The 10,773-nt window shown below is 38.2% G+C and overlaps 1 protein-coding gene across 1 annotated transcript; it reads left to right on the top strand.

Annotated features, from left to right (window-relative positions):
* Nucleotides 1-33: 33 nt before the first annotated feature.
* Nucleotides 34-10,319, top strand: SRD5A1 (steroid 5 alpha-reductase 1). Its single transcript, XM_032181102.1, has 5 exons — nt 34-374; nt 480-646; nt 4,534-4,635; nt 6,162-6,312; nt 7,753-10,319. The coding sequence occupies exons 1-5, from the start codon at nt 34-36 to the stop codon at nt 7,817-7,819; spliced, it is 828 nt and encodes a 275-aa protein (XP_032036993.1). The 3' UTR covers nt 7,820-10,319.
* Nucleotides 10,320-10,773: the final 454 nt, after the last annotated feature.

Genomic DNA, 10,773 nt, shown 5'->3' with positions numbered 1-10,773 from the left:
GCTGCGCTCGGCTCCCCCCCCCACCCCCCCGGCATGGCAGCGGCAGCGGGCGAGGGCTCGGGCTCGGTCTCGGGCCCGTGCGCGTTCTGGCGGCGGGTGTCGGGCGCCGAGGAGCGGCGGCTGCTGGAGCTGCTGGCCTACGGGCTGGTGGCGCTGGGCGCCGGCGCCGCGCTGCTGCTGCGCTTCGTGCCCATGCCCTACGGCCGCTACTCGTCGCCGCGCTTCGGCTGCCCGCTGCCCGCCCGGCCCGCCTGGGCGCTGCAGGAGCTGCCCTCGCTGCTCGTCCCCCTCGCCCTGGCCGCCTGCGGGGCCGCCGCCGGCCGCTGGCCCAACCGCGTGCTGCTGGGCGGCTTCGCGCTGCACTACCTGCACAGGTACGGCGCGCACGGCCGAGCTGTGCTGAGCCCCGCTTGTCCTTACCGCTCCGGTCACGGTAATTGCCTTGCGTGCAACAATGCTGCTTTCCCGGCTCGTTACAGGGCGCTCGTATTTCCCTTCCTGATCCGGCAAGGAAAGCCAACGCCGTTTTTCACCTTCCTGCTAGCACTTCTCTTCTGCGTTTACAATGGATACTTGCAAGGCCGAAGCTTAAGCAACTATGCAGAATATCCTTCAGGCTGGCTAAAAGGTCCTTGTTTCATTGCAGGTGAGTTAAGCCATTGCATGAGAGCATTAGGAGCAGAAAGTTTTCTGTCCTCACAGCTTTATTTACTATAATGTTACAGTATTCTTCAATCACGTTTTAGTTTTTCTCAGTATTGTAAATAAGCTTAACTATCTTGTTTGTGGTAGTGTAGCTGGAGGCCTTTTAATGATTTTTATTTTACAATTATAAACATACTTTTTTTTTTTCCTGTGGTGTCAGTGCTAGACAAACTTATTGTATTTCTTTATCCTTTAACGCCAATGTGAATAAGAACCAAGCGTAGTAGCCTTCAGTATAGGAACTGCAGGCCTTAAATGGAACTAGCAGCATGTGAGTTTAGAACAAATCAGACAGATTTTTCCACGTAACATGTAGATTAAGCTAAAATTCCTTTGTTTCTTGATGCCATACATCTTAAAGGCTTGTGTGTGGTCAAACAGAACTGAACAAATTCATGAGGTAAAGTCAGTTGCTAAATACTAGGATGCCACTTTTAACATCAAAAGTCCTTGATGTTAGGCTGTTTTTTTTTTTTTTTATAAACATACCTATCTCCCACCACTGCAACGAGTGGGCTTTGGCAAAGAACAAAACTGTCCCACAAGGGTGGGGTTGGAAGGTTGATCATTCAGTCCTATCAGGAGGTGAGATTACACTTACGTTTGAAGCCAGGCATATAATTAAAAAGATAAGGTGTTTGCTGATTGCATTCTTTGCCTTACTTCTTGTTTGCTGGGCACCTGCTTTTGCCTACTGTCAAATGTAATATCATTTTTTTTTTCTAAGGAAGTATTTACTGAAGGTTCTCTATGATCTGAAGATAAGGCAGAATATTTTGTCTTGTCAGGGAAAGATGGAACACTAGGTTGTGTGGATTCTTAATCTGACCCAGTACAATTCTTACTGGTTTTCTGGAGTCAAAGCAAGATGATGTTTCTCACAGATTTCTCAGACCTTGTACAGCAAGAATAAGAGCTTTATTTTCATTGCAGTATTATGGCAGATGACAGTAGAGGGCCACTGTGCTGTAACAATTGAGATTGAATAAATTTAGGTCTCAATAGATTATCTTTCAATGATTAAGAGGAAGTAGTATTTGTGCTCCAAAAATAGAGAAGATGAGGTACAAGGGAATATCTTCACTGGAGAGGTAGGTAGTTGTATGGGCACACGTGAAACTCTTGTGGTACTTCTGAAGTTCTAGTCTATTGGTTAAACATGGTTCCAAAAAAAAAAAAAAAAAGCATTCAGAAGAACAGTTGATCAAAACTGTTAAAGAGTGATGCAACACAAAATAAATCTTCAGTTTCCGGTGTCCTAGTTTAGTACCTTAATCAAAAGATTATCTCAAAACTGTGCTGTAAACAAAACATGAATCATGAGGCATAAATTAATGCCTCCTTACTGAAAGGTTAGGGGAAAAAAAGGTAATGGGTCATGTTCAGGTTTCCTAGTTTGTTTGTTTGTTGTTTTTGAATACTCTATTTTAAGGATTTCTGAAAAGTGCAAGTGTATTACTGATAATGCTTAGGTTCATCTGCCTTTAGTTATGATTACTTCTGAGTACAAATTTTAACTTTTTGTTTTGCAAGTAATACTAATGTGGAATTAATTTTTATATTTCCTGTACTGCTAGTTGTAAGAGGTGTTGGTTTCATGACTGCAAGGACAACTTATTATTTTAGTCTAAAGTTACCCTGAAAAGTAAGGAAGTGGAGATTCTTGGTATGCATAGCATCTACTGTAGTACCGTCACTCCCTGTTTTTTTTTTTTTATTTTTTGTTTTGTAATAAGTCTTGAGATGGGTCAGTATGGGTCTGAGAGAGCCAAACCTAAGACTTTTTTCTTTGATTCCTGCTGAAAGGGTATACGTACGTACATATGTATGTCTGTAACTTGGCATCTAGTGGCTATTTATAATAGTTACTTGGGGTGAACACAAGATTGTTTGAATATCTGCAGTTCATGCTTGTAGTTTTTGGTCACTCAAATGCAGAAGTGCTTTATTGTATGCCAGATGCTCCCTGAACAATTGGGCTATGCTCTAATTTTTCAGAAACGTGTGGCAGTGTCTTGAAGGCTGTGGCTAAAATGACAAAAAATTATAAGATTGGAGAACAGCAGGAAAGCACATCTGACATATTATTATGTTAATAAGTTGTTTTAATCTACATGAAGTTACACAAGGAACAAAAATGGGAGTGTCAACAAATGGCAGACAAACAAGGTTCAGCTGAAAGTTAAAGAGAAATTTGCTGCGAAGATAGAGAACGCATTGTTTCTTTGAGACCTCCCACCACTGTGGCTAATTAGCTTCACTTCTCCAGATTCCTATCTGTGGATCCTTAGGATACTGATGGGATGTCTGTTTTCAGATGCTTAGGAGTTAATTCTGGGAAATCAATGCCTTACATCTACACCAGCAATTGATCTGGAGCGCTGATACAGCTTTAATGCAGTTCCCTCATGGCTTCTACAGACGGTGCATTGGTTTAGTTCAGGGCAGTGAACTAGTCTCCTTTGAAAGGAAAGCAAAAAGTGCTGCTTCAAATGCAGCACAACATGTGATAAAACTAAAGTTGCAAAGCAAGCAGACTAATGAGGAACACCCCACAGGCTGCCTATGAGAGCTCTAGTCATGCTTTCTCCAGTTCTCCCTTTCATTGTGCTAGCTTGCAGTGCTTTTAGGGTTTGAGACCTCATGACAGCCTACTCACCTCTAAGTCTTCACAGCTAAGTTAGCTAAGTTCTATTCAGATGGATAAACTCCCAAATGACTTGGGGCTGTTTAAGATAACCTTGTATAGAATAATAGTGTTTGCTGTGTACCACTATCTTCTCCCTTTACTAATATCACCAAACATATTCAAAGGAAGTCAAAGATGAACAGAAAACCAGTGTTCTAGTGAAGTGTCGAGTGTCAACCTTAAGCATGCTTTGTCCACAGTAGATGCTTGATTACAACTAAAGCAACAACTGACTGTGAAATTAGTTAACTTTGTTCTGTGGATCACTGAATATGAATTGCACTCAAGTTCATCTCCTATCTGCCAGGTTGATAGTTCTACAGATCTATCAAACCTGTAGAGAGTATTAAGTCCTTTTGTTTATTTCTCTCAGCTTTTTATTTCAACTTCACTAGAATTCATTCTCTGTTACAGGTGTCCTTAAAATACATTTCTTGTTTAGGTCACAGAAAGGAATCTTTCATGACTGTGGACTGAGCTTGAGACAATACGGCAGGAGTTTTTCCCTAAAGAAAGTTCAAGCTCTTTCTCTCTTTGCATCATATTTGTTGAATAATTGCAAGCTCAGTATTTATGGTGCTCAGCAAGACTAGGTTTAGGAATACTCTAAACCAAACTTCTAGGAAGGTGATTATGCTGTCTTTGGTAGTCTAGTGGTTTTTTATTCCTTTTATTACATAGTGTGCTGTGGAAACTCTGGCATACTGTCACTTTAAAAAAAATAAAAAAAAAAAAAAAGACTAAGGTGCTAGGAATGAGAATGGCTGGTTCCTTCAGTGTTGTTTAAAATGGTGTGTTTGATTTTTCTTTATGGAAGTTAGGGGTTATACACATTACATGGTGTATATTTGTGTGCACATACATTTAAATATATGTGCATACCTTTGGCAACATGAGAATTAAACTTAAAAATACTATTCCTGTCAAGAGACCTGTTGATTACTGTGAGCTTTACTGGCTGAAGAGCTCATTGTGGGATTGGGATTGTGCATAATGTCACTAGAATTGTTTATCTTGCTTACATTATTACTGCTTTGAGACAATATGGCTAATGTTTGAAATATGACTTTTTTTTTTTTCCTGATAGAGTGCTTTGACTCAATGTATTAAAGATAAGTATTTTAAATATTTCTCTTCAGGTTTTATAGGGTGGCTGGTCGGCATGGCAATCAATATTCATTCTGATCATATTCTTAGAAATCTGAGAAAACCAGGGGAAACTGGTTACAAGATACCAAGAGGTGAGTAAAGTGTTACAAAAATCTATTTAGCAAAAGAAGCATGTTTTGTGAGGAGAAGCTGAGAGAGCTGGAATTGATCAGCCTAGAGAAGAGAAGGCTCATAGGGATCCCATCAATGTAAATAAGTACCAGATGGGAGGCAATGAAGATGAGGGAGCCAGGTTCCTAGTGGTCCACAGTGACAGGCCAAAGGTGATGAACACAAATTAAAACACGTGAAATTCCATGTGAACATAACTTCTTTACCATGAGGTTGGCCAAAGACTAGAATAGGTTGCCCAGAGAAGCTGTGGAGTCTCCACCTTTGGAGATGCTGAAAATGTGACTGGATGCTATTTTGGACATCCTTCTCTAGCTGAACCTGCTTTGAACAGAGTGAGGTTGGACTAGATGATCTCAAGACCCTTCCAACCTAAATTATTTTGCAAGTTGGTGTTACAGAGACCTTCCAAAGCTTGATATATTTTACTGGAGATAGACAAATTGATATTACAAGTTTCCTGTCATATCATAAATAACTATCTAAGGAAGTGATTTTGTAGCATTCATATTTTTCACCAAGAACATAACTTTGTATCTTTACATGGGCAGTTGAATTAACATCTGTTAAGATGAATACAGATGTAGTGTGAGATGTTCAGATGTTTAGAAGGAAATAAGATTTGTTTTGCTGCATAATCAGGAGGAGTCAGTCTTCTTGATATTACTTATCCAATTCAAGTGCTAGAATTCTGCCATTTTGTCACAAAAACAGAGTAATTAAAAACAAGGTCAAAACGTGTCCTTTATTAAGCTTGGCAAATATTTGCTTGTTTGGTCCCACTAGGACATGCACTTATGTTATCAATTTGTACTCTAACTTTGGAATTAGGGTGAAAGTTCTTATTTTTAAAAATAACTCCCAGCAGGTGAGTACTGACTGTTTATGCATAATTAGCTGTAAAATATGTTTAATACAAACTGCCAGTTATTTCTATTGATAAGGGTCAGGACTGAAGTAGCTAAGGTTATCTTTCTCCAGACCTGGCAGGGCACAGGAACAAAAGGGCAACGCATCTTAAGCTAGAGCATAAATTTGCAACTTAAATTTAGAAAAATATTCTTTATGATTAATATAATTTGGGATACTTAAACTGGAGAAATGAGACATTGTATGCTAACTAACCCTAGGTGTATTTTATGGGACTATTTTACATGTAAATGGTATTGTGTTTTCTATTTTTTGCATATTTAAAAAAAAGGTTTTGTACATGGTCATACACAGCTTGAAGTAGTTATTTACATAGGTATGGAATCACTTCTGGTACTAAATCTTTTTTCATGATTCAAAGAAGAAGAGTGGAACTGGAGAAGGTCTGTTTTAGAAGGATGTCTAAAGTAATCCTTCATGGTACAGCTTGAACTGGAAAACAGTTTCTACTGCCTTTAAAAATATAGAGAGACATTAATGATATAGGGTGTCTTAGACTTACATTGAATATGTCCTTCATTAAGGTGCTTTTCAAATAAACCTGTCCTGCTTTTAGGAGGAATGTTTGAGTATGTCAGTGGAGCCAACTTTTTTGGAGAGATCCTGGAATGGTTTGGGTTTGCCCTTGCCTGCTGCACCATCGAAAGCCTTGCATTTGCATTGTGTACACTTTTTATCTTGGGCTCTAGGGCAAAGCAACACCACCAGTAAGTGTTTGTCTTATTTCTATTGTCTGTGCCACACTTCATTTCCAATGTATAAATTATACCTCATCCCATAGGGATGTTGCAGAACAAGTCTAATGAAAAGCTGTTAACTGCAATGAAGAATGAGATAATGCTTCAAGCAGTACTAAACATAAGATCGCAGCAAAATAGTGTTAAGCATAAGGAATATAAGTGCACACAATGTACAATGAGGTAGTCAAAATAATGGCTATTCATTACATGACCAGAATTCATCCTGGACCTGTAAAGATTGGATACATTTGGGAAAATTACCTTTGCTTGATCATACATTATTGTCCATTTTCCAGCTCAAACTTCTTACTATAATATTACATTACTGAAAATAACCAAAGGTTTCTGCTACAGGCAGGACCATCAAAATCAAGTCTATTAAATATCCATGGAGTTGATTGCTTATTTTTGTATATAAAGGCTCTGCTCTGTAAAACTATCAGACTGATAATGTACTGCATTCACATTTTGGCTTTCCTGTTAATAGAAGAATCAGTTTGAGAAAACTTCTTGAAAGAATTCTTTTTCAGGAATAGCACACTTAAAAGAACCTGAACACCCTAATCTTAGTTATTTTTGGCTTCCTGCTTTGACTGTTTTTGTGGAACTTGGTGGCATAAGAGGAAATAAATAGGAGGAGGTAGACTGGAAGAATGCCATTGCTAAGTGTCACATCAGCTATGGCTTTGCCTAGCAGAGTCTTGAAAAGTTCCAGAAATAAATATCTTTCTGTACCTTGTTGGGTGTTCCAGTTCTGTATTGCCATCCCAGTGAACAAGATTTTCTTACTGTCCAACCTGGACCTTCCAGGTCATCTGTGACTATTTCTCCCTGTTCTACCACCTGCCACTGCTGAGTGACCCATAATGTACTTTGGGTTGGGAGGGGCAGCTGAAGGTTGTCTAGTCCAGTTACCTAGACCGACCTGCTTCTGCCAGGGCTAACACCAAAGCTAGACAACTTTTGTCAAGTCCTTCATCCAGTTGAGTTCAGAGTGCCTCCAAGGATGGAGATTGTAGCATCACTGAGGGAAAAAAAGTTCTGTTCCAGGATTCCTGTTGGATATTATTTTTTCCTCTACTTCTAAAATATAAATAGGATGCATTACAATACACATTTTACAAGAGAAGTCTGTTCCTTCCCTGGCTGCTCTGATTGTGCCTACTAGCTTGATTTCCCGTTGCTAGCAACGATAGCTTTGTTTTGTTGTAGTTGGCAATTAGATTTTCTTAGAATGAGTGTGGTAAATAGCAATTTTCTATCCAGAGTAGGTTCTAAAGACACTTTTCTAGTTTGTATCAAAAAAAAAAAAAAAGGATTAAATTGAAAGCTTTATATAGTTAATGAACTTCCTTGATAATATTTTAAAGATGCAGTACTCATCACATTTGTACCTTTGTTTTTCAGGTGGTACCTTGAGAAATTTGAAGACTACCCAAAGGATAGGAAAATTCTGATTCCATTTGTGTACTAACAGATGCTTTGAATACCATCAGGTTCTGGTGGTAACGCTGTTTTTGAAATGGTTACTTTTTGGAACACCTAACGCTTCACAAGTGTTAGCCTGTTAACATACTCTGTTCGCTAGCGACAAAGCCTTGTGCTGCTAGTAGTTACTGCTTTTCTTCGTAATGAAACCCCCAAATCTGACGGACATGGTGAACAGGAACAAAGGTGCTTTTGCAACAACACAGCACCGTTGTGAATACGTAAGGCAAGGTGACTGATTCCACATTGTGGAAACTACTGTACAAGGTTTCTGATGTTTTATTGTCAGCCTATAGAGTGTTTGGGTATTACCCATCTGATCTAGCCGTGTCCTGAGGATTGTGCTATGAGCCCAGTCACCCTTAGTGTATAATTGGGCTGGTGTGTTTGGCCTTTTAGTTGCCTGCATACGCAAATGGGGTTGATTTGTCTTGCCTTCCTCATTTTCTTCCTCTTGCCCCCATTTCCAGGAGAACTGATGCAGAGCAAAGATATTGAATGAATATAGCTGCTGTTAGGCAAGAAACGTTCCTTCTCTCTGCACTCTTGCACAGATATGAATGCTATATAGGTAAAATGTAATACTGTTTACACCAATAGCTGTAGTGGTAATTCTCCCAAATAACTGATTTAGTCATCTACCTCTAAAACTTCATAACTATCTCAAATAATACTCAACATGTGTTTTTGCATTCAGCACTATTTTTAGAGGATATTTTTTTTATTAAGGGTACTCACTACAGTCTAGCACTGTTAACAATTTTTTGTAATATTTTCTAAAGGTTTTTACAGAATTTTCTTACTATGCAGTTTTAAAAAAGTCTGTCTTTTCCTGCTGATGGTCTAGTTGATTCTTATATTCAAATTTTGGAATCTTTTAGTGCTTCTTTCTTGTTTCATAAATATTAGTTCTCACACTGCTATATTTTTTTTCCTGAAGGAACCCAGAGGGATTTCAAAGACATGATAGGATTTAAAGTATACAGACTTCTGAGTCTTGGACACATCTACATCCTTTGAATATTTGTGATATTAAAGAGTGTTTTTTAGAATTGCAGAGAAGTCAGGTTTTCTGCAGAAACCCTCAAGGGAAAAAAATGAACTGCTGCAAATGTATTTTGGAAATCTATGGAAATCAAAAACAAATTGATAATGTAACTTTATTAGATGTTGAGTGTTCCAGTATGGTATTGTGTTAAGCTTTGTCCATCCAGTGTTCAAAATTATTTCTCTGCTATGACCTACATGGCTGTAGTAATCCATGTAATATGAGGGTGGAACTTTTATTTTTCTAATTTTAAATATTTTCTTTTAAAAAGTACATTCAGGAAATGGGCAGTGAAAAAGGACTCTGCCACCCAAGATTTTTCTTAACAGTGGTGTCTTCCTGCTTTCCTTCTTGTAACAGTTATACAGTACTTAGTGCACTGAAGTCTTGCCTAACATTAAGGATTTACTCAGTGATGAGAAATGTAACACACTTTATCATTACTGACTGAAATAGTCAAAGGATGGAGGGGAGAGAAGCTGTCACTCATACCATGATGATAACTTATCCTACAGCTAAGCCATCGGACTGCCAGTTGCTCCTCACAGTGATGACCAGTTACTGCCTCAGCTGATATCCAGGAAGTCTAGCTCATGGAGAGTCCAGGAATACCCACTCCTTTGAAGTTAGTGTCAGTTGGCACATTGCTTGGTTCTCAAATTGTTTCATCTTTTATTTGATGTTTATGTCTTTTACGTCTTTTCTTGGTGTTTTACAGGAAACTTGAGGCTTTCCTTTTTATTTATTTTTTTTGTTATCATGCTTTAATGCAACATTTGATCCTAGGTGTTGTGATGAAAGTTGGTCATGAAGCCTCTCAGGGAAAGGATGACTTACCCTCAGTGGAGCTAGTGAATAACAGAAGTTCAATAGGATCACTTAAAGCTGAAGAGAATCACTAAGTCTGAAGAGAATTTTAGGAACTGTTTTAATTTCCAGGTGTTTCTAAGCCCTTCTTGCAGCATGGTAGTTCTTAAATACTGATATCTAAGCCATCCAGTTATCAATATCTGTTTTAGAAGAGTGAAATGTATCAGCATCTCATCTAGGGGTTTAAAGACTTGCATGGTTTACAGTGAACTGATATTTATGTTTTAGGGTTAGTTTAAAAAAAAAAAAACACAACTAAAGGTACAACCATTTATTATATATTATAGTCTTTATTATTGTTTACAGAAAACTTTTATCGATGTCTCACTTTTGTTCTGGTTCTATGCTGTTAAGTGTTTATCTCGACAAAAATTTAAGTGGCTTAAATTAACTGTTAATTTATGGTTTATGTATAGGGGAATGAAGGTCTGAAACATGGTGCTCTGGGGGTTTATTGGTGTTTTTTTATTTAGTTCTTACAGAGAAGGAAACACTAAGTTGTATGGGATGTAAATGTCAATGTATTTGGAAATTCTAGTTAACTGCAATATTAAAAAAATATATAGAAGGTTTTGTTTTTTGTTTATATTTTATATTCTAATTATACTGCTGGAACCTGTCACAATTACAGAATTTTATTTCATCACATTACAGAATTTTATTTAAGGCAGTTCATTCTAATATATCATACAGTATACCAAGGTGAACAGCATTGGTGGTGAAAACCATATAATCAATTTGCTCAATTCTAGAAATGTCTCTTACTTAAACAGTATTACCTTTCATTTTTAATACTTCACTTGTACTCTCCTCCCCTTTTAGGAGCATTGACAGAATTTATCTGAGAAGTCCTTCTTGAAAGAACGTAGTGTTCTTCCCTTTCCAGAAGGAGAAGATGTGTACACTCTCTATTGGGTGGTAATAGCTATAGCAATTTCTAACAGATACATCTATTCAGATCACCTGCATCTTTCACAAGGATTCTCTACTAATAAAATGCAGTTTGTGGTGTTTTGCTTGAA

The sequence above is a fragment of the Aythya fuligula genome, chromosome 2 (assembly GCF_009819795.1).
Source record: "Aythya fuligula isolate bAytFul2 chromosome 2, bAytFul2.pri, whole genome shotgun sequence".
Lineage (NCBI taxonomy): Eukaryota > Metazoa > Chordata > Aves > Anseriformes > Anatidae > Aythya > Aythya fuligula.
Note: the sequence above shows the minus strand (reverse complement) of the source record. Positions and strands in the feature narration are given on the sequence as shown.